Source organism: Vipera berus (assembly GCF_964194415.1).
Source record: "Vipera berus genome assembly, chromosome: 4".
In the NCBI taxonomy this organism is placed as follows: Eukaryota; Metazoa; Chordata; class Lepidosauria; order Squamata; family Viperidae; genus Vipera; species Vipera berus.
This window is the reverse complement of record NC_138206.1, coordinates 51,119,405-51,144,888: the sequence shown is the minus strand read 5'-3', so window position 1 is coordinate 51,144,888 and position 25,484 is coordinate 51,119,405. Positions and strand designations below refer to the sequence as shown.

The 25,484-nt window shown below is 38.3% G+C and overlaps 1 protein-coding gene across 1 annotated transcript in view; it reads left to right on the top strand.

The window, feature by feature from the left end:
• Positions 1-25,484, top strand: part of ADAMTS5 (ADAM metallopeptidase with thrombospondin type 1 motif 5) — a gene marked incomplete at its 5' end in the record, with an annotated part of 48,382 nt that overhangs the window by 5,075 nt on the left and 17,823 nt on the right. The window contains one exon of the mRNA XM_081326353.1: positions 9,941-10,073. Within this exon, the coding sequence (XP_081182479.1) occupies positions 9,941-10,073 (133 nt within the window). The remainder of the gene's footprint in view (positions 1-9,940; positions 10,074-25,484) is intronic.

Sequence of the window (25,484 nt, the reverse complement as noted above, 5' to 3'; positions counted from 1 at the left end):
AAAAGGAACAGCTCAAAAGGTGTAGGTTTTTCTTTTTCTTTCTGAAGCCTGGTTTTTTTTTCTTTAAAAAAAATAGCTGTTTTTTTTAATGAGACAAGCAGCAGCATCAGGATGATTATTCAACTTTTGCAACTCTCTTTTGAATGCATAAAGCAGGTTCCTTAGCAACTAGACGCTTAAGCCCAAATGCGAGTCTGTTGAGTTTCTGTACACTGTTTCTTCTAAACAGTTTGTTTTTCAGTTATTTTCCATCCCATTCATTGCAAAGTTAATATTCGCGTATATTCAAAATAGCACCTTAAGTTGAGGCAGGTGTCTTTGAAAGAGCAAAAGGTATGTACATATAAAATTCGGAGATTGCTACTGGAATCAATTTAAATTGATCTTGCTATCAGATAGCAGTGCTGTGTCAGAAATCAGATGGTGCTTGCTAAATAACACTGCTATTTTTTTAAAAAAGGATAATAAGCACGTGATTTCTTTGATCTTTCTTGAATTCAACATGTTTCAAATGTTATCTTTTGACACATTCTGATTTTAAACAATGATCATGATGCAAACATTCATGGATCTTCTTTGGTAGGACCCATTCTTCATCAGAGACCAGAGTCAACCAGAGGTAGGTGCCTATATTTCTGGGACTTAGAATAAAATTGCTAAGCGCATTGATTTGTGCTTTAAATTGTAAGCCGCCCTGAGTCTTTGGAGAAGGGCGGGATATAAATGGGATTAAAAAAAAATTGTTGACTTCTGTTCTAAAAGGAATGCTGCAAAGACAACCTTGCAGTCTTTCATCTAGAGGTGCACAACAGGCAATGTGGGAGCTCCTGCCTTATTTTGGTTCCTAAGATTTCCACAGTGTCCATGTTTAATAAATTCCAGGTTTTGCTTTATCATTGTAAATATTCTATTGTTTATATGATAGTGTATCAAATATCCTATTTATTACAGAATACTAGTTTGGTACTGTTCATATAGTTAAAGTACCTTGTCCTTATATACCTCTGATCATGTAGGATAAAAACGTTTTCTTTTTATAGTAATCTTAACCCAAGTATACATATGCCACCACAAAGCTATCTGTAGGAAAGTGTTTCTTTTGTAATGTTACTATCAAGTATGCTGAACACTTTAAATCTGAATGAGTATCTGCCTTTTAAGAGGGCTTTATATGCTAATGTTATATGCTAATATTGTAGGACATAATGTAATGTTAAAAGAACAAATCGATACTGAGGTAAGGTGGTTATATAAAACAAATCCTTAAATACCTATTTCTTTATCTAAGAATGACAAGCAAAATATTAACCTGATTATTTGCTTTTATAATAAAATATTTTATAAAGTCATAGATTTGGGGGGGGGAAACACATTTGGCTATCGAATCTATTGTCCTATTCAGGAATTCAGATTAAAGGCCACCTCCGTTTTAAGACATACCATAAAGAGAAAATCATCATCTCCCACACAGTATGCAATTTAAATCACAGGAGGTAATTGGTTGCACTGTCCATTTGCTCTCACTCTTAGGGAGTTTTCCTAATATTCAATTATATATGCCTTCCTGGAATGTAAGAACATTATTCCATGTCCTGCAGTCTGCAGTGACAGGAGGCAGCTCTTTTTAAGCTTTTGAAAGATGCAATAATGTCCTTCCTTACTCACTCATGGCTAAACAAAAATCTCTCCCATTAAGGCTTAGTTTCCAATCCCTGGCCATTCTTGTTGTCTTTCTTTTTTTCATTTATTCTAATTGGTTGAATTATTTTCATGGTATACCGCAGTGCCCAGAACAGGACAGAGGATTGAAGGTGAGCAGAACAGAGTATAATAATTATGTGACGTGATTTAAAAATTATGCCTTTTTGTAGTGTTTTTCTAGAGCTGACGTCTTATTTTGTTTTCTAGAATTTCTCAGAGATAATTAATTCATGTCAAATTATCAGATTTCTCTTTCAGAGAATTAGCATATAATCAATCAGATCTGGGAGATCTGAACTCTTTCCAAGTCAGTAGGTTTTCTCTGACTATACTTTTTTTTATACTCAAACTAAAGTAGCCTTCAGTCTTTTCCCCCCAGATTCTTCTATTAGATATCCTTACCTTAGATAACAACTAAAATAGATTTCAGTATCTACTTTTTGTTTTATTGTATGCTATCCTTTATTCACCTTCACCAAGGGGCTGGGATATTATTTCATTTCCTGTTACTTTGAATTCATCATGACCTTCTCCAGTTGTCTTCATTGTCATTGTCAAATTATTGTCAGAATTGATTGTGATTATACTTTTACTTATTCTTTTTAGATAATCATACCTTTCTTGAGCCATTGGCTCCACTATCTTCTCCTGAGATGAGAAGATACTTACTCTTTTACTCTCAATATTTTGAGGTGGTTTTTTTTACAGTCTGTTTCTTTATGTTCAAGGCGAGCTTTTCAGTAAGTGTTTCTCTCTCCTTCTCTCCTTTGATTCAATATTGATTCCTGGTGACTGCTACAGTTTCCTTGGCAAGATTTTCAGATTTGGTTTGCCATTGTCTCCTTTCTAGGCTGAAGAAAGTCTCAGAGTCACCCAGCTGTCTTTCATGTCTAAGGTGGGGTTAGAATTCAGTGTCCCATTTTCTAGCCTGGTGCTTTAACCACTACACCAAATAAGCTCTCAATCTGATTTTCCTTGTTTTGTGAAAAATCCTGTGGCTTCAATCTTCCATAACTGCCCCAAAGGGATGAAAATACTGAATTTATTCATTCCTGTATTATCTTGATAATAGTGCCCATATTACCTGTCTCCCCACTGAGATATCGTCAACAAATAAAGTATGGGCCCTGGTGAGAATAAAGGCTCCATATTTGTTTTACCTAATGAACTACAAACAGAGACATCAACTTAATAGCATAGATTAATAGGAGTGAAGATTTTATTATTTCTTTGTGCCTTCCTCCACTCTCTAAAGTTGCAGAAAGGCAAGTCAGAGGTCTCAGCAGATTTTTCTCACTCAGCATACATTTGTCTTGGATCACTGGATCATGGGATCACAATACAAATTACATTCCCACAAAAGTACTGTTGAGAGCCTTAAAAAACAAGATTGCGGAAAACATCTATAACTTCTGTGTGTTGGATGGTTGATAAGATAAGTTTAACCTTTTTTTTTCTATCACTTCTGTAAAAGTTAATGCTGGGTATCATAATTTTCTCCATTTTATAGATAAAAAGCTTTCATATTCATTACTAATGAGTGGCTTCTTCCTTATCTCCCTCCCCCCACATGTACAATCTGTGTACACAGTTAATTAGGTAACAGAGTTTTTGACCAAATAGCAAGTTAAATGGTTTTATGATAAATGTGTATCATATGCTTAGTTTCTTATAATTTACATTTATCATATAGCACATCACTGAAAGATGGAATTTGTTATCACAACATGAAGATTGCCAAATCATACAATGTTAAAAGATTATACAAATATTGGAGGATTCTACTTTTGATAAGTTTTGATATTTTCAATATCAAAAGCAGCACAGTTCCTGATATCAGTTGCTGAGGTAGACCTGAAGAGCTTCTCTCATTCTTATGAACTTCTCATAATCAACTGATTCACTAAATATTTAAATTTTATGTATTATTTGTAAAAGAAAATATTTCCCACTCCTATCAGTATGACTTAAAGTCTTTGTAATCTTATCTAGAGCTACAGGTTGATTGGTTTTCTGATCTATTTACAGTATTATTTTAGTGATACTATCAGGATGGTGCATTAAAAATAAAAAAAAATGTCAGTCATCCTTCATTGATTAAATTAGTACAATGTGACAATTAAAATGTCATCCTTTTCTCCTTTCAGTAGCTATCAAGAATAAGATAATAAGCAACACAACTTTTTGATTTTGATTTTTGGGAAGCAGAGGGCTAAATCCCAAAAGAATCTAAGTCCTTATTGGGCCATCTCTATACTGGCTGCTTGCTTTCCAACAATCATATAGCACATTTACAACCAACATCCTGAGACATGCTGGTTGTAAATAGATAAATGAAAGAAATACTTCCAATTATACTTCTTTGAGGGTTAAGAGTAAAAGGCTTAGGATACTTCTACACACGATATTTGCTGCAATCTGAAGAGCTCTGAATCTCTGTAGTATTGCAAGGTTGGCTAAATTTGAGACCTGAGCCAATTTATTTCAGGGCAATATGAAACCTCTGCCTCATCATGTTTCCTCATTTCTAAGTCTGAGGTTTTCAGACTTCAAGGGACATCCCGGTTTTTTAACTCCTTCTCACAGAAACCTGTGTGTGTGCGTGTGTGTGCATATGACCAGACAAATGTAAACAAAGTGAAGTAAGGACATGGGTGGGATCAGTAAAAGCAAACCATTTATCTTCTGATGGAGTGGATATGGGAGCTTGTTTGTTTGTTTGCTTACTTGTTGTGGAAGGTCAGCAATCCATGCTCATTAATTTTGGCAGAAATGAAGATAAGATGATTGTGATTTTTCTTCAAATTGCTTTTGAGTCATTTGGGAGAAGAACCAGCAGCAATGTAAAAATGCCCATAATGAATTACAATAAATTCTCTGCTTAGGTCCTTAATCTGTATTATTAGCTAATATAGGTGCCAATCACCATAGTAAGCATTTGATTTTATTTGATCATGTTCAAGACTATTATTCATAAGAGGGGGGAAAAAGGAAATAAGCATATGAGCCAGCCAGTTCATATGTTTAATTTAGGCAGCATAACATATATGTAGTCATTACATTCCAATAGTTCCATATTACATAATAGTTAATAATATATATAGTATCACAGTAATAGATATTTTATCTGCTTTGTGGAAATGTCGGATGCCTGATTTTCCCAACAGAGTATGGTGTTATAATGGGTGCCAAATGTGTGTTTATGTGTATAGCTGGTCTACTCAGATCACCTGTTTTTCCCACTTGATCAGTGGAAATGGGGAAAAGACAGAGAAAACTAAATAATTATTCTTTCCCACTTAGTAAAAGCCTATTAGAACACTTCTCTCAGTGAAGCATTCACATTGGATACTCCCATAGGCAACCATGTAAAGGTCAAAGAGAGTTGCATTAAACTAGTAGTCACTTTAATTTTTAAAGATTTGGACATAACAAACAGGGCACTATGAGGGTTTTTCTAAAAAAACAAACAAATGTAATTACATTTAGTTTTAATTAAAATGGATTATCCACTTTTCCTAAAGAGGTGAGACATTGACTGCTTCCTAAATTCAGCAATATAGTATGCCAAATCTAACAACTTTCTTGAATGAAGTTGAACAAATGCAGTTGTGGAAAGATATGGACAACTGTAGAATAACAGTAATTAAAAAACAGTCTCAAAGTCTCTGTATACATTTTGTAAAATAAAAATTCACTAAGAGGTTACACATTGGTGGCTAAGCATCACTACTGTGCAGGATATTAATAATATCATCTGTTGATGTATGTAATTTTCATGGAAGTGGTAAATTACTAAAAGAAATCTTTGAATGAAACAGGATAATCTAGGATTTGAAGAAATAAGGCAACCTGCTGATAGATTTTCTGCCCGGTTTCTTGTAAAAACAACATTATTGAAAAGGCACTTACTTAACCACATATTCTATAAAGAATGGAATTGGCGTGACTGGAATGACTCCTAGAGAACATCTGAACTGTTTTCACAGGTGCTGCTTTTAATCAAAGTTTTGCCCCATTTACTGTCATAAGCCATTCTTGAAAATACTGCAGATTGACTCTCAAGCCTCCATGTAAATAATGAGGCATTCTCCCATTCATTTTGGGGGCAACAAAAATATCTTGCACAGTCATATAACATATTTCTGTAGAAACACAAAGAATAAGCTCTGCTCACAAAAAAGCTGTGACCTTAAAATTCTAGATTGTATAGTACACACACACACACACACACACACACACACACACACAGATATACAGTATGCAGTGTATAAAAATATTTGCCTACTTACATAGACTGTGTATGGAATATACACTTGCTATAATTAGTAGTAACACAGAATGATAGGAGCCCTGCAGAATTCAACATATGAGGAATGGTGAGCAGCCTTTGAGCATTTGCTCCTCCATTATAACTTTTACAGGTCTCTAGAATGAGTTTCATCCAGATTATTTCATGTACTTTCAAGTACATTATTCAGTACTTGAATGATAAAGAACAAGGTTGTATCTCATTTTTTTAAAAGAGTAAATCTACCAAATTTAATCTCTCATCATAGATTTAGTTTTTAGCATTTAATAATTTTTTGTCTTTTGTCTTTTTTAACCCACACCAATTTATCTGAATTTGAAGTGTGAACATAATACTCATAATGAGGTTTTGATCAGTTCATAGTTAATTTGAATATTTATGTAACATGGAAATGATAATCCTGTAATTGCAACATAAACTTGCATTTTGCAGCTACAATTAGTCCTTGCTTAATGATGATAATTGGAACTGGTAACTCATCATTAAGTGACATGGCCATAACATGCTGGTGACTGCCCCAATTTATGATGGCACTGTGGCAGGTGTCATTGTTAGGTGAACTCCATGTAGTCCCAGGGCACCCAATTATGTGATCTCCATCTGCGACTTCCTGCCAGATTTCCTATTCACTTTGCCTGTCCAAAGCCAGCATTTAAGGTCACAGTTGGTGATCACATGACTGTGGGGAGCTGCAATGTCATGATTGTGAGCCAGCTGCCAAGCCCTTGAATCATGATCACATGATTGCAGAGATCTTGCAATTGTCACAATAATAAAGGCCAGTCAAAAGCCCCCCTCATTCCACTGTTAACTTTGAACAATTCCTGAATTAAACGTCGTTCAATATTCACCTGAATATTAAGGTGCTCAATAATATTCCCTGACACTGTAATGATGCTTTAAGATAAAAGTATATTTGATAAATTCCTAATATCATGAAGTCTTGTATTATGATTAACTTATTCTATTTTTTCTATGGGTGATAAATTCAAGTTAAGTTAATCCATATATGTCCAAGTTGCGGCATCTTGATCTTTTGGAATGCCATGTTTTAGCAGGTCAGGAATTAACCTAGCCTCATGATAAGCCTGTGCACTCTTCCCCCACCTGTCATCCTGTCATATAATCACAAGAGAATCAAAATTGTTTACTTCTATTTCAAAATAAGTATTGGTTGCCAGTTCATATTTTATGGGGAGAATTACAGAATTGGGATAAATTATTCTTACATTATATTTTCTTGTATGCCATCTGAAGGCAAACATCATTGATCCTATATAAGTCATATTTTCCTTTTCAGACATTCATTAAATTAATAAGGATATCTAATGATATACAGTGCTATATTTAGTATAAAAATCAGGGATTCAGGGTTGTCCTTAAGTTGTATTTTTACCAGATCCTTATTTCGAATGGCAAGGCAGAGCAACATAGCACTACAATATTGCTTCACAAGACTGTTAAACAAATACAGTGGAAAAGTTAATTATAAAGAATGCATAATTTTATTATAGTTTATCTTTAAAATGGAGTTAATTTTGCAAGTACTCAAAATGCTTTTCTTTTAATGTGTTCCTTTGCTCATTGTTATTTTATATATTTACATTTTTGCATCCACATTTGGAAAAGTGTGTAGCGGAAGAAATTCTCATGTTGGCTAAATAATTGCATAGTACCAATTGTGCCAGGAAGGGTTCATCTCTCTTCTCAGTACCTAAGCTTTACCCATCTGCCATCTTTCCAGAATGTTTTCCTTGGCCAAGAATATCAAATCAACAGGGACCATTTTTTTCTCTGCCAGTCAAGAAAAGATAGCCACAAGCCAACAAGTACATTTCATTAAAAGATGCTCACTTTGAAGGAGCAAAAATATAAAGAATAGTTTTGCTAACACAGATGTCCACAAAATGTAATTGCTTTATAATATAATTGATGAAATAAATTCTCTCCCAGCCCAAACAGACTTTTCATATCTCCAGAAGTACTAGACAGCAAACACTACAATATATCCCTGCAGTTTAGGAAAATTCAATAAATTTCATATATATTCATATTTCTAGTACAGTTACACTCCTATACTATGATTTAACCATTCACAAATAATTAGTCCTTACTTTTGTGGAACTCACAAATAACACAGTTAAGCATTGCATAATAGCTCCTAATGTCATAATAACATTACATGTTCCAAATTGCCATTTAGTGTCCATTTATTGCATTCTTACTTATAATTTCTAAATTTCCCTAAGGGAAGGGGGGAAAAAGACATGATTTAATATTTAATATGATTTAATATTTAATATACGAGGAACTTGGTGGAGCAGTGGGCTAATGCCTCCTTAAGTAACACCAGCTGCCTGCAATTAGTGCAGGTTCGCATCCCACCAGGCTCAAGGTTGACTCAGCCTTCCATCCTTCCGAGGTAGGTAAAATGAGGACCCAGATTGTTGGGGGCAATTAAGCTGACTTTGTAATAATGCCGCTTGGGGTGTGTGTGAAAGCCCTAATAAGCAGGCCTATACATAGAATGAAGGCTACTGCTAAGCTTGTAAGCCGCCCTGAGTCTTCGGAGAAGGGCGGGATATAAATGGAATTAAAATAAATAAATAAAAATAAAGTTAAACTATGATGGGATCACTGCAGATAAATGCTCAGGTTGCTTTATGAATATATGCATCATTTATGCCTTGTCCACCAGAGAGAATTGTATTCTCCTTTTTCTCCTATTTTATTATTATATGGAAATTCTTTATATGGAAATTGGTGGAGTGGTTAAGGTACCAAGCTAGAAACCAGGAGACTGAGAAGCCTGCTTTAGGCATGAAGCCAGCTAACTGATTGGGCCAATCATACTCTTTCGGGCCTAGGAAAAAAGCAACTACAGAGGTTCATTCATGCAATCACCAGGATTAAAGACTGATTCAGAGGCACACCTTCATCTTCCAATATTCTTAATGATTTAGTTACCTCATCAGCTCCTTATCATGTAAATTGACACTAAAGTGAGTTCAGCGACTGTATTCCAATCATGTTTTTAAATCATACTGAACTTAGGCCTTCCAGCTGTAATAATCATTAAATACAATGATGTCATTCACCTTACCAGACCTGAGATTAGCAAGTTAGAAGAAGGGGAATGTCCCAACAAAAACTTTTCTTTTATACCCTGTAAATGTAGGGCTCAAGTTGGAGATTATCTATAGGAAAGGCTCAGGAAAGATTACAGCGTATAAGGTTATCAGTACTGACCTTCATCAGCAGTCATCATTGCATCGCAAATACATTGTAATACCGTTCCTGGCCTAGAATTGCATACACAGAAATTAGTCTTCCCTCCAATACACCATTGCAAATGCTGCCGTTTATTAGAATATTGATTTCTTAAAAGAATAATTGTATAAATGAAGGCAACTAATTCAAGAGGTGGCATTACTCTTTTGCGATAAATGAACAGTTTCAATTTGATTTTAGCAACCAACAATAAGGATTTTGTGTTCCTTGAAGGAAAACCCCAAAGGCAGATCCCCCAGCCTAGTGTTGTCTAGAACCAGGAGTAGGCAACCTCGGCTCTTTTATGACTCATGGACTACAACTCCCAGACTTCCTGAGTCAGCTGTGCTGGAAGTGGAAGTCCATGAGTCATAAAAGAGCCGAGGTTGCCTACCCCTGGACTCTAGACCATTGAAATATAATTTATCTTGACTTCTTGTTAGGATTCCTAGCTGGGAACTGCAGCCACAACCCATTTGCAGGGCACCATCTTTCGACAGGCTGCTTCAAAACATAGCTATTGATGTCCTTGTCTTTATCTCGGCTATAATCCTTATTTGGCCTTACTGTTGGTAATCAGACTGCAGTTCAAACCTATCAGACCCTGTGGGTGCAAACTGTGCTTCACATGCTTTCTTTCCCTTCCCTTCCTTGTAGGATTTATGTGGGCATCATTCATGTGATACTCTGGGAATGGCTGACGTTGGAACCATATGCTCTCCTGAACGCAGCTGTGCAGTGATTGAAGACGACGGCCTCCATGCGGCTTTTACAGTGGCTCACGAAATTGGTATGCAGCGCCTTTTTTTTGTTCCCTTGCCAAATACAACACTCGTAACAGCTGCATTAGAAACCAAAATACCTTACAAGTAATTCCAGATTTTCCCCTGATTCAGATATCCAGTTGGGGATTAAAGCTGTGTGCATATGCCTGCACTTTGGGGTCAATTATTAGGGAACTGAAGGCAAGCAAAGGTACACAGGGTATCCGTCTGACAATATCTCTTCTAGGAACTAGCTGCAGTGGCCATTGGAAAGCTCCTGTCTCCACAGAAAGTTTTTACAAAGTGTATGTCCAGTCTATAAAGACATTAAGCATTCTTATTAGTAAACTGGGTTATGTAGTAGATACTTGTATTCCTTCAGATATAAGGTAAACAATTGGCCTGTTTATGCTGTACTACCTTATTCTTCTGTAGTCATAAAAAGTTAATCAGAAATTTTTGATGAAAGGAAACTCTTTCTCTATGGGAATTCATTATTACTGCAATATAATGTTTAGAGCAAGCTAGGTAAAGGATAGAATATACTGTAATTGAAATAATCAGCACTAGTTCATCCGGAATTCTAAATTATTATAACATAGACTTAGAAGGACCAATTGAAAGTATTATTTGACCTAAAAGGTGCTTGGTTGATGTTAGCTTTCTAGAGCTAAAGCATTTAACAGAATAAAAGAATAATATAAATTGAAGGGACCTTGAAGGTCTTCTAGTCCAATCCCCTGCTCAAGCAGGAACACCTTCACCATTTCAGTAAATGGTATACTGTAGGACAGACATGTCAAACACAAGGCCTGGGGGCCAGATCCGGCCCGCGAAGTGCTTTCATGTGGCCCGCGAAGCCATCCTGGAAACAGTGAGGGAACGGCCCTCCTTCTGCCAGAGACCCTCAGATCTGTCCCAATCCTGCCCAGGCCCCCATAGGCACCCTTGATGCGAATGATGTAGAGCTGGCCACGCCCACCCAGTAGGCCATATGCACTCTAGTCACGCCCACCCAGTAGGCCACGCTCACCCAGGCCATACCCACCCGACCCCTTGAGGGCAACCGCAATGCTGATGCGGCCCTCAATGAAATTGAGTTTGACACCCCTGCTGTAGAAGAAAGAGATTGGACAACCATTTGTCTTAAAAATTTACCATACCCTAGAGATAATTATACTTCCAATAATCTACTTATAATATTTGCAATGTCATCCCTATAGGTTTTTAATAAAACAAAAGAAAAGAAAAGAAGGATACAGTGCAGTGATGGGTTGTTTTGTACACATCCTTGGTTTAATTTGGAAGTGGTTCATAAATAGTGTGTTTGACACACTATGTTTATCTTTTAAAAAGCCCTAAGAAGTCAAAATCATTCTGCATGGTTTTTTTTTATTAATATACATAGCAGTATCTGCACAGAGAACAAATGTTTTGTTCTTTTGCGTTTGTACATGAAATTTGTTGCTTATGGCTACAGAAACAACACAAGGTCTAGCCTCGTTCAAATTCATGTCATTGTTTTCTGTCATGGAGTACTGCATATGAAAATGCCTTTTGTCACAGTATGCCTCTCCCAGTTAAGCAGAGGTTTGGTGTAGAGAAAATAAAGGCATTAGCCTCCTTAAAAATTCCACAAAATGCCCTAACAACAAAGATAAAAGATAAAATATAGGGTTGTAGAGGCTGTAATATTCCCATCTCACATCCTGTGGCTATTTCAGGGCACTAGAAACATCTAGAAATTATCGTTATTTTTCTTATATAAATTAAGTATTCTAATTAGTGAATTAGGATTGTGTTCTACTTATGGATTTTTATGGTTGTGTCACAGAGCTTGCCAGTAGGCTAGTCTTTCAGCACAAATACAATAACGAATATAATTCCAATATCGATTGGATTTATGGCTTATTCTCGTGTTATCTCTTGTGGCTGAAAGGTATTTTATTAATCATTTTTAAGGATATGTCTATATGATGCTACCTTCATCTCATAACCAGCCTGCTACTGAGGCAACCTTCTATGGTCTTCAGTTCTATAGTAGTTTGGAAGTGGTATTTTCTATCTTCTCCCAAGACAAAACTTCCCAAGCTGACAATTAAAGACGCCTCAGGGATGAACTTGAGATGACACAGTCAAGGACAGTGATCTGTTTAGCTTTAGCTGGCCATGCAAATCTGCTGATTGCCAGACACCAGGTGCTTCACCTGTGAGAGACTATATTCCATTCTTATACTGGAATATCAAACTTACAGAACAGTAGATCAATTATCTGCTATTTGGTGTTTGTTTGTTTGTTTATATACAGCATATAATGTATATGTGACACGTGCTGGAGAGATGGTAAACACACACACACACACACACACACACACGTAAAATGGTGTGTGTGACCAAAATTTATTCCCCTGGAAAATTGGACAGAGACAAAACAGAAATATTCAGAGGTTCTGTCTCAAGCTTGAGTGCTTTGTATTTCAAAACGCTCTTCTCATCACCCAGAAAGTTCTGAGGGGGCTTGGTTGACATGAGTGTCTTCTATTTCTGTAAAAGAAATGTACTGATTTAAACTTTCAGTAATTATTTCATAGTTCACCGGGACTCCCAGGAGATCAGCAGTCCCATTATGGGACTGTTTAGCTTTAGCTGGCCATGCAGACATGTCAAACTCGTGATGTCATGTGACGTCGCGCAACGTATCGGAGCTTTTTCACCATTGCTGGGTGGGCAATGGCTTCCCAATGATGCAGTGGGATGGGCATGGCTTCCCGATGACGCATCCGGCCCGTGGGGCGGCAGTTTGACATGAACAAATAATCTGTCCCTAATTTGGTCTTTCAGTGGTGCACCCATCATCTCTATAACAGAGTCCATTCACCTTGCTGTTTCCTCCTCTTCTCTTTCCTTCCACCTTTCCCAGCACTAGAGCCTTTCCAGAGAGCTATGTCTTCACATAATGTACCACAAAGTAGGATAATTTGAACTTAGTCATTTGTACTTCACAATGATGATGATAATTAAACATTATTAATTTTAACTTTTATTTTAAAAACAAGGCTTGAAGCCTCAATCCAGTCCTATCACAGATTCAGGACAGCAATTTGTTATGGTTCTCCAACTGGGTGGGACAGGAAAAGACAGCAGGAATTCTCCACTTGCTACCTCAAATTACTGTCTTGAAACTATGTAAGGGCAGCACTGCTGAGGTGTGGTAAAGATAATTTGTGAGGGCACCACATTTTAAATTGATATATTTTTCTCCCAATTTATGGATAGGGTGAAAGCACATTAATAGGGACATGAAAAAAGCCCTTCCATCTCTTTTCTCTGGTTAGTCTTCTTCATATGTTAAAAAATGTACAGAAGTTTATAAGAAACATCTGCTGTGGCTCTCTTCTTACAACGTCTAATTTTTCTGAAATTGTAGAGAAGATTTATAGGCAAAATGTACATGATTATACATCTCCCCATGAATATAAACCTTGATTGTGCAGGATATAGTCTCCTGAGAAGGTTGCTATTGCATTTAATCATAGAAGATTGAACCCAACAGATTTGGTCTCTTTGAAAAATTCTATCAGGTTTTGTATGCTGTTGTTTTTTAGGACCACTTTATATGCTGCTCATAGAATTTGTAGTTTGTCTCATGAACCTGAAAACATGTGACCAAGTGTTCAGAGGATTATTAGCATGTAAGTTCTTTTAAACATAATCTGAGTCACATATTTTTTTTAAAAAAAAACACCCTGGCATTTTCTTTTCTTTTTTCCTTTGGTTGTTTTTTATTATGCTTTGGCATGAAAACAGTAAATAGGGATGTAAATTAGTCAACCATCTGGTGAGCTTCACTGCTCGTTAACAGTAGGCAACATAACCCTTAAAATATTGGATCAGCTGGATATTTGTTTTGGTATTTTTAACTGAAAGTGTGTCTTCGTTTGAGAAGCTATTAAACAAATCAAAATGTCATTTCACACAGGACATAGAATTTGATGATGTCAGCAATACATGCCTTCTTTGACGTACTGTCAATTGCTCAGTCAGACAACTATTATAATTAATGATATGCACAATGCAAAACCATGTAAATTCAGTTATCTATTTTAGACAGTATTTTGTGAGAAACATCATTTTAGCAATTTTCACTCATGAAAGATGAGTAGTTTCATTATCAAACAATAGAATTTTAATTATATTTGAAATGAAAAATATATTTAAATATACATGGAATATCATTCTCAGTGTAAAGGAAACTTAACTTACTATATATATCAAACAGCCACAAGCTTTTCTTCTTGGATAAAGCAAATGTTGAAGTTATTTACTACATTCTTTTATATACCTCCCATTTCCATAGGAATCAAAGCAGTTTACAAAATAGAAAAAGATTCAAACAAAAAAATGAGCAAATAACAACTTTATCTATAACATATTCCATTGAGTTTCAAACCCTGAGTGAAACAGGCTGGTCTCAAGCAATGTGCAAAAAGTGAGTAAGTTTAGAGAATTAAATTTTTTGGTACGCAAATATTCCAGAACATAGGGGCAAATGCAGAGAGGACATACTGTCCAACTTTAGTTAAACCAGTGAACATCTCAGGAGCCAAGCCATGTGGGACCTTAAAGCTCAATGTGACAATCAGCACAATGAGTTAAGTTCTGGACGTTAATTGGCAGCTGTAGAATAACACTACCACTAGTTAGCACATCATTGACTGCAATTTGGACCAACAGAGGTTTCAGACTTCTTTTTTCAAAGGCAGCCCCCTGTAGAGTGTTGCAGTAATATAACTTTGAGCTGGCAAGAGTGTCAGTCATTGTAGTTGGGACTTCACAATCCAAATAATAATAATAAAGTTGGAAGGGACCTTGGAGGTCATCTAGTCCAACCCCCTGCTCAGGCAGGAAACCCTATACCATTTCAGACAGATGGCTGACCAGTCTCTTCTTAAAAACGTCCAGTGTTGGAACATTCACCACTTCTGGAGGCAGGTTGTTCCACTGGTTAATTGTTCTAACTGTCAGGAAATTTCTCCTTAGTTCTAGGTTGCTTCTCTCCTTGATTAGTTTCCATCCATTGCTTCTTGTCCTGCCTTCGGGCACTTTGGAGAATAGCTTGACTCCCTCTTCTTTGTGGCAGACCCTGAGATATTAGAACACTGCTATCATGTCACCCCTAGTCCCTCTCTTCATTAAACTAGACATACCCAATTCCAGCAACCGTTCCTTATATGTTTTAGCCTCCAGACCTCTAATCATCTTTGTTGCTCTTCTTTGTACTCTTTCTAAAGTCTCAACATCTTTTTTACATCGTGGTGACCAAAACTGGATGAAGTATTCCAGGTTTGGCCTTACCAAGGCATTGTAAAGTGGTATTAATACTTCACGTGATCTTGATCCTATCAAGCATACAGTTGATACAGCACCAGATCTGAGTAACCTCTCTAGCATAGTTACTACCCACTGCTTTAGCAGGAGCTCCAAGTCTATGTGGAGCTGTAAATGATCTGCTCCTAGGGAGAAGGGGAGAGGAGTGTTATCTTACACATAAGTTCACTTTGTCCTAGTCTGTAAGGGTTGAGAAGATCCATTGTACATTGCAAAATTACATAATGCATGCAGTAGTCCTTTTCATTTCTTTTTTGTTCTACTGCTAGTATTGTGTATGTGGGTTGGGGGCTTTAGACCACCTTGCCTTCAAAATTAGCTCCTACAAGGCAGGTAATTGCATGTTCTGCATCTGCTTTAAATAATGAAGGTGGGATTCAAAGTAAATAAATAAATATGTGGTCATTTTCATATGACCAGATAGCAACAAATGACTTTGCCCATGTTCTTGAAATGTAAGTCCACACTTGAAGCCCAATAAGGTTTTAAGTACAACCACAACTTAGGCTAGAGAAACATTAGTGAGATGGGAATTACTAATGAAAATTCACAATCCCTGAACTTTTTGAGAGTGGCAGTATAGGTAGTTTCAGAAAAGATAACTTCAAAACCTTACATCAGAAGAAAATGTAAGATCGGCAGAGACTAAAGATGAATGAAATATGCTAAGGCTGGAACAAAATACATGAAAACCAGTAGCAGAGGTTATGTATTTTATCTTTGTATAGATGTTGTGGTTCACAAATCTAAAAAGTAAAGGGCACTGTCTGTGGCAAAGCAATGTTTTGACTCTGACTATAATCTCTTCAAAACAGAAATTGTTAGTAGCATACTTACAAGAGCACACACCCTGAAACTGTCCTTGAATGTTGTCAGAATAAGATAAAAATGGTACCTATGCTCTGCTTTATGTTTACTTGTAACAATTAGTTTATCTTGAAATTCATTGCTGACAAATGATTAGAAGGATTGCCCATGCATCTCTTGATTGTAGTCAAAATTCTGCCTTTTAAAAATCAAGTTTGAGAGTGTGTGTATGTGTGTGTGTGTGTGTGTAATGCTGTACTGTGGGAGAACATAAAACATAGAATAATAGAATTGGAATAGATTTTGAAGGTCTTCTAATCCAACCCACTCCTCAAGCAGGAGACACTGTACCATTTCAGATAAATGATTGTCCAGTCTCTTTTTGAAAGCCTCCAGTGATGGAGCACCCACAACTTCTGAAGGAAAGTTGTTCCATTAGTTCACGGGTGTCAAACTGGGCTGTGTCACATGATGTGTCACGACATATCATGACTTTTTTCGTATTGCTGGAGCACGGCCTCTGCCTGATGCAATCCGCCCAGGGGCCAGCAGTTTGACACCCCTACATTAGTTGATTTCATTCACTGTTGGAAAATTTCTTCTTAGTTATACATTGCTTCTCTCCTTGGTTAATTTACATCCATTGTTTCTCATCTTGCCTTTTGGTGCTTTGGAAAATAGTTTGACCCCCTCGTCTTTGTAGGAGCCCCTCAAATATTGGAACACTGCTATTATGTTGCCCCCAATCCTTCTTTTCATTAGATTAATTATACCCAATTCCTGTAATCATTCTTTGTATGTTTTAGCCTCTAGCCCCTAATCATTTTTGTTGCCATTCTCTGCACTCTTCCAGAGTTTCAACATCTTTTTTTATATTGTAGTGATCAGAACTGGATGCAGTGTGATTTACTAAGCTTTGTAAAGCGGAACTAGAAACTCATGTGATTTTGATTATTACCCTCTATTAATGCATCGTGACATATCACGATGTTTTTTGCCTTTGCGGAGCTGTGGTGGGCGTGGCCTGCATGTGACACATCCGGCCCATGAGTTGCCAGTTTGACACTCTCTCATGGCTGCTGAATATTAGGAATTATGGTTCTTGAGTGAAATAGAATAAAAATAAAAGAATATTCTTTCATGTGTATGTTGTTAGGATATTGAACTTTTACTTGACCCAGGAAAGTGAATGACAATGGAAGTTACTGTACAACAGAAGCAGCAGATACGCTCAGGGCAGTTTCCACACTTAAGACAAATATATAATTTACATTAGCTAGTATGTCGTTTAGTGCATAAAATGGCTCTCTTCTTTCTGTCCTCTGCATTACCAGCTCCCATGTATGGGAATGACATAATGGAAGAGCTTTGCTGAAATACTGTATACACCAAATACCAAATTATTAATATAGCGATTCTGATTCAAGGAAAAACCTATTTAAATCTCATCAAACCATATAGCAGGGGTTCCCAACTGGCAGTGCTCGTACCCTCTGGGGATGCGAGATGATATTCCAGGGGGTGCGAAAACTTGGGTTTTCAAAATTATAGTGTATATGCATAATCCGTTGCCATTATTTAACTTTTGTAAGGGGTGCGAGAATATATCAGAAACGTCCTAGGGGTGCGGGGTATAGAAAAGGTTGGGAGCCGTTGCCATTCAGGCTCTTCATTTCTTTAGCTGTCCAAGAATATAGTGTCCTAGAATATAAGCTTTAACTGTAAATTCTCACAGTCTGCAAATTTGTTAGGTAGTAACATCTAGGCAATTTCTAAAAATCCTCCTATCCATTGCCCTTGTGGAGAAAGAAGATGGGAAGAGGGAAGTATAAATACAACATCCAGTGTCATTGTGTATTCAGAGTAGAAAGTAAGGAACAGTAGAACAGAATGCTTTATATCAGGGGTCCACAACCCCTAAACCACAGACTGGTACCATTCTGTGCCCTTTAGGAACTGGGCCGCACAGCTGGAGTTGAGCGGCAGGCGAGTGAGTAAAACCAAAACTATCCCCCTCTCCCTGGTCTGTGGAAAAAGTGTCTTCCATGAAACCGGTCCCTGATAATAATAATAATAATAATAATAATAATAATAATAATAATAATAATAATAATAATAATAATAATAATAATAATTATTATTATTATTATTATTATTATTATTATTATTATTATTATTATTATTATTATTATTATTATTATTATTATTTTATTTGTATACTGCCCTTCTCCCGAAGGACTCAGGGCAGTGAACAGGGCAAACATATAAAAATACAAGAATACAAATATTAAAAGAGATTAAACAAGGTGCCCAGAAACTAACAACAATAGGTTAAAATACATTAAAACAATATTAAAATCCAAACCCATCACCCATCAGGCCAGGCCGGCTTGTTCGAACAAGTAGGTCTTTAGATCACGTCGGAAGGAGCGAAGGTCGGGCGCCATCCGGAGCTCAACCGGCAAATGGTTCCACAAATCCGGCGCACCCACAGAGAAGGACCTCCCCCTGGGGGCCACCAGATGACATTCTCTGACCGGTGGCACCCTGAGGAGACCCTCTCTGTGTGAGCGCACAGGGCGGAGGGAAGTTGATGCTGGCAGCAGGTGATGCCCCAAAGGTTGGAAATTGCTGCTTTATATAATTACTGATTGTGAATACTAGTCCATGGGCAGATAAATTCACTTAACTAAGTTTTAATGTACTGCATAAGAAGTTTAGGGCAGATAACACAGCGTGGATGATGGAGGATGAGGCAAATACAAATGTAAAATATATCAAAGAAGCATCTCAGATTATAAAGATTAAAAGTAGAAAGAATTTAAACTGTAATTTAAAAATGTGTTATGTATGAATAAAAATGTAAAATATAGTGTATCAAATAAGAATCTCAATTCTTTATGGGTTTGCTTTTTTTTAAAGGGAAAAATGCCCACTCCTAAAGGGTGATACTGGACTTAAAGGTAAAGGTAAAGGTTCCCCCGCACATGCGTGCTAGTCGTTTCCGACTCTAGGGGCCGGTGCTCATCTCCGTTTCAAAGCCGAAGAGCCAGCGCTTGTCCGAGGACGTCTCCGTGGTCATGTGGCCGGCATGACTAGACGCCAAAGGCGCACGGAACGCTGTTACCTTCCCACCGTAGTGGTCCCTATTTTTCTACTTGCATTTTTATGTGCTTTCGAACTGCTAGGTTGGCAGAAGCTGGGACGAGTAACAGGCGCTCACTCTGTTACACAGCACTCGGGATTCGACCCACCAAACTGCCGACCTTCTGATCGACAAGCTCAGCGTCCTAACCCACTGAGCCACCGCATCCCTATGATACTGGACTTAGGGAATCCAAAAGTTTAAAAGATTAGGGGGAAAAAAGAGGGAGGGACTCATTGGATATTAAACATGATTAAGGGGTATAAACTACAAACTGGTGGCTAGGCAGAAAAGAGAAAATGAAGCAGTAAAGGCAACAGAGAACTGTCCCAAACAGAAGAGTTTTACACTATTAGAACAATTTATTGAGGTGCTACTTCCTTATTATTCCATTGCTACAGATTATTATTTTCACTCATAGAAAATAGACTTCTTTGTAACAGGATGATTTAAACTTGCCCTGGATGTGTCATGATTCAATTTTATATAAATACAATAATAAGCTTAATACCAGCGTACACTACATTACGTCTACCCAACTTTCTAAACGCAACTTGATATTTGAGACAAAGAGATCAGCATTGTGTATCTGATTTTCTTTTTCTTTTTGCTTCTTCTAAAACCCACAGTTGTGGCTGAATAGGGTGTCTCGTGAGTTGAAAGCTTGTCAAGCTATCATAGATAAGAACAAGACCTAGGCTAGACAGGAGCAAATCTTTTGAAGTCTTATGGGAAGAAGAAACTATGGTGAAGGATGTCTAGCTTTAATCTTAGCTTTCTCTGGGAGAGATGAAGTTTGGGCAAATATCCAGGTGTCTGAATGGGGCTCTGTGGCTTTTTAAAAAAACCATACACATATATACAGTAAGCACACAAAACTTGGAGACTATAATTAAACCACAGCTGTTCTGCTGACATTTGTGGGAAGAAAATATTTAATGCATTTGCATTGTTACTTCTTCGTGAAGTCCCTAACTTAACCTCTGATGTGAGTAAGGCATTTGTTACTAAGCCCTCATAAACATGCATGCTCTGGAAGAAAAAAAAAGATGAAAGCTCAGCATTTAGCTTGAGCGAGAGGTGAAAAACAGGACAAGGACTTCAACCTTGGATTTAAACTATGGGCACATATGTTAAAAAAAACTGGTAGGTAATGCCAGTTCACATTCTGAACCACGAATCCTTTGGCTTTCAAGATCAATTGTTGTCCCACATGCTAAATTTTTGATAGTTTAAAATTGTCTTTGTCGGTAAGTTTTCATAGGCCTATGCTGGTGCTATGACTCCTGGGAATTCTAGAAACTGTAATCCCAAGCAACAAGGAAGTATTACATTGGGTAAGGCTACTCTTAAATAGCCACTTTTCAACTTGAAGTTTCTCTTCCATGCTGTTCAGCTGTTGGGGACTTTAAGTGCTCTTGAAAAGCAGAATCTTAAACAAAGGCTGTGAAATAGGCCATGTGAAAATCAAGGAAACATTTTTTTGTCAAAAACCAAAGGAATGCCTCAAATCCAACAAGAGCTCCACTTGAGTTACTTGGGTTTGGCTGTGGTTAGAGGTTTTATGCAATTGTGCTGATCTCTGTGAATGTAGTTTCACGAACATTTATATTAAGAGAGACTATGTTTTCAAGAGCTACATAGCAAAGATGAAAGTTTATGAGCTAATATGCAGAGTGCTTGTTCTGTACCAGCCTACTACCGGCCCTGCAGATAAGGCAGGGACAACCCCTTTTACAAGAAGGCAAGAGGCTGGAACTAAGCCTGCCAAATTTATGGACACAAAAGCAAACAGAGCAAAAACAAGACACGAACCATGAAACAGGAGCTATTCAAACGGTTGCCTTCAGCAAACCAGCCCTCCCACGCATTCCCCTTTTAAACAGTTCAGGGCGTGGCTTCTCTCTGCCTCCTTCCGAGGTGCCCCATTGCCTTCCTCTGTTTACTCCTGATTGACTGCCTCCTGTGTCGGGCGTCCTTGAACAGTTTAGTTTAGTTTAGTTTATTAATATTTCTATACCGCCCTTCTCCTGAAGGACTCAGGGCGGTGAACAGGGCAAGAATAAAATGCGAAGTTACAAATATTAAAAGAAGATTAAATAGTTGCCCATTAAAAACAATTAATACAATGCATTTATAAAAACCCCAAAAGTACAGCAATAAAAACCCCACCAATCCCCCATCAGGCCAGGCCGGCTTGTTCGAATAAAAATGTTTTTAGATCGCGGCGAAAGGAGCGAAGATCGGGCGCCATCCGGAGCTCTACCGGTAACTGATTCCATAGTTCCGGAGCGCCCACAGAGAAGGATCTCCCCCTGGGGGCCACCAATCGACATTCTCTGATCGGTGGCACCCTGAGGAGTCCCTCTCTGTGGGAACGCACAGGGCGCAGGGAGGTTGATGCCGGCAGCAGGTGTTCCCTGAGGTACTCCGGACCCCTGCCATGTAGGGCTTTAAACACCATTACTAGTACCTTGAATCTCACCCGGAAGACAACTGGTAACCAATGCAGCTCACGGAGCAGAGGTGTAACATGGGAGTATCGGGAGACTCCCAACACAACTCTCGCGGCTGCATTCTGTACCAGTTGGAGCCTCCGGGTGGTCCTCAAGGGCAGCCCCATGTAGAGAGCGTTGCAGTAGTCCAGACGAGAGGTCACGAGCGCGTGAGTGACCGTGCATAAATCATCCTGGCCTAGATAGGGCCGCAACTGGCGCACCAGGCGAACCTGGGCGAAAGCCCCCCTAGTCACAGCCACTATGTGATCTTCCAAGGTAAGCCGTGAATCTAGGAGGACTCCCAAGTTGCGAGCCCTATCTACGGGGGGTAATAGTTCACCCCCCATGGAGAGAGATGGAATATCCAAATTGGCCCGGGATGAAGGTATGCAAAGCCACTCAGTCTTGTCGGGGTTGAGTTGAAGTCTGTTCCTCCCCATCCAGACCCGAACCGCCTCCAGGCAACAGGACATCACGTTGAGGGCATCACTGGGGTGGTTTGGGGTCGAAAGGAAAAGCTGGGTATCATCAGCGTACTGATGATACCCAACTCCAAAGCCACGAATGATCTCACCCAGCGGTTTCATATAGATGTTGAACAGGAGAGGCGAGAGGACTGACCCCTGAGGAACTCCACAAACGAGAGACCTCGCGGTCGACCTCTGCCCTCCTGTCAACACCGACTGCGAACGTCCCTGGAGATAGGAGGAGAACCACTGTAAAACCGTGCCTCCCAGTCCCAGTCCCCTGAGACGCCGCAGCAAGATACCATGGTCGATGGTATCGAAAGCCGCTGAGAGGTCTAATAGGACTAGAACAGAGGAATGTCCCCTGTCCCGAGCCCTCCAGAGAACAGGGCCAGCTGTGGGTCATCTTCATCCACGCTGTCAGGCTCACACAGCTGGGTCTGCGTCGTAACCAGGTGGGAGGGGCCTGGCTGAGGGCTCTCATCAGCAAGCTCTCCAACACCCTCAGCAACCTCTCCAACACCCCCCTCCTTCTCCTCTGAATCGTCCGACCCAATTGCCGAACCCACAGGCTGACCCTGAATCACAACAGTGCTATTGACTTCACTTTGGGCAACATTGTTTTAAAAATCAAATCACACAGTGAATAAATCTCTCTGAAGTGTTTTCCACGAGTTTAGCATCAGTTCCATCAGCCAGTGCCATAGGAATATGGGAAACTTAAACATTTTCCCAGGGCTTTTCTAGATAGTCTTTTATGCCAATAACAAGTAGGAACAAAGCAGGGTAATTCTAGGTAGTGAAATACCAGCGTTCACATTTTACATTTGTTTCTGTAATATGGCATGCTCCCTTGTGGCAAAATATATCATCTGTGGGAAAAGAGCATCCTAATTTGAAAGGCAGTATTATAAATAACTTGGAAAAAGCGCTATTTATGATTCAGCTATGACTTTTTGTGTGCTGAGGCTTTACACAAAGACATACCTTGCTAAGATTTCCAGTTGATAAATCTGAAGGCTTCACAGAAAAGTGGCCTCTTTGAGCCACAATTCTTATTCAGTAGATCCCAGAAAGCTCCCTGTGACTGGTGGCTAGAAGTAGCAGTGCCCCAAACACAAATGGGGCTGAATAGACTGTTCTCATTTCCCATCCACTCCAAGAAAGAGGAAGTGTTGGATAAAGTACAACAGCAGTTAGATCCAACTGGAAGTGCTCCTTGAGTCCCAGACAATTAAAACAAGTAACCAAAGAGGGGATCCAATAATAGCAGTGACAAATCTTGCCAGACTCCTGGAAACCTGAAAGTTATCCCTAAAATCAAGATACCAATATCAGTTCTGATTATCCTCAAGAATATTATATTACTGGGATGATGTGTGTTTGGGGTGGTAATTACTCAGCTGGGCATTGCCAGATGTGCTGAAAGCACAACTTCCAGAATTCCCACCCAACATACTGGTTGAAATTCTAAAAATTATGGCCCCGGGACATCTGGAAAATGGATGATCCCATGAAATATTTTGTAAAGATGATTTATTTATTTTTTGGCATGCCAATTGTAAGGACCGTTCCAAAAAGTTTTTATTTTTATTTTATTGATAGCTGCATTCAAAGTGATTGCATTTACTTATTCATGTATTTATTGTGCAGTTACTGCACAGACTGCAGCATTAAAAAGATTACACAGCAATCTAGAATCAATTGGTGACTCTTCTTACAGCTTATATGATACTTACTGGAAAATTATGCAAAAAAACCCCTGCCTGCACTAAACAAAAATAATAAACAAAACAAATGCTTTATGAAAGATGTGAATTTCTGGGTAAAGATACTACTTGACATGCAGCATTCTTTGCATGTGGGGGCTCACTTAGCAAGCAAAAGTTTATTTTATTATAATTTATTTCTCAGATTTATATATTGCATTTCCTTCGAGAGCTGATGTTAGCCCTTCGAGGTAATCCAAATAGAAACCCAAAACCATGAGTACTAACATCATCTTTATTGGAAGGTTAGTAATAGAATGTTGCAGGTCTGAAAACACTTGTCCCCTACCTTGACTATTTTCCAGAAAATTAGGGTGGATGCCTTCTGAGACGCTTTCTCCAGTCCCATTCCTTGTGGTCATTGAGATACCTCTTGTCCAACCATTGACCTGGCTGGAGTTCTTCCTGGTTATTCTGGTTATTCTGACAACTCATTACACCCCTCATGGGAATCTGCATTTCATTTCTCAATGCAAAGTTGTATTTTGTTTAATATGCAGTATGGTCACATTCATTTCCACATTTTAATTTATGATGAACTAAAATGTTTGGGTTGCTTTCTTTTCTAAAAAGAAAAATCAATGGACCACCAGACTAAAAAGAACTGATTATGGGGGAAGAGAACAATAAACTTTTAAAATGTTTTCTAGCCCTGGAGGAATGAGATCCATCCTTTTTTTTTATGGAGTACACCATGATTTTACTCATAATGTATTTTAAAATGATCAGGGATGTGCTTATTAAAAGCTACATTGATTGGAAGTTCAATATATGCATACTATGGGTAGCCTGAACTGTTTCAGACAGAATATACACAACCTCCCTCATCTGGCTAAAAAGAATTTATGAAAGGGTGTATGTCATGTCTTTGTTACAGAGACCAATGTTGCAAATGGGAAACAAATCCACATTTTTTTTAATCCCATTTATATCCCGCCCTTCTCCGAAGACTCAGGGCGGCTTACAATCTAAAGCACAAATCAATGTGCTTAGCAATTTCCATATTCACTGGAAAATAAGTGCTCCCAACAGCAGCATCAACTACCTTTGGTGTCAAAACTCAGTAATGTTGCATGGGTTTAGCAGCTTGATGGCACATAAAGTGAAATGATGTAGACATAGTATACTTAGATTTCAGTAAGACATGAACAAAGTGGACTACAGTCTACTGCTTGGTAAGCTAGAAAAAGATGGAATAGACAAGACCACCAAATGGATTTGTAGCTGGCTGACAAACCGTACTCAACGAGTAGTCCTCAATGGTACAACATCCACATGGAGACAAGTAAGCAGCTGGGTACCACAAGGCTCCGTCTTAGGCCCAGTACTCTTTAATATTTTCATCAATGACTTAGATGACGGA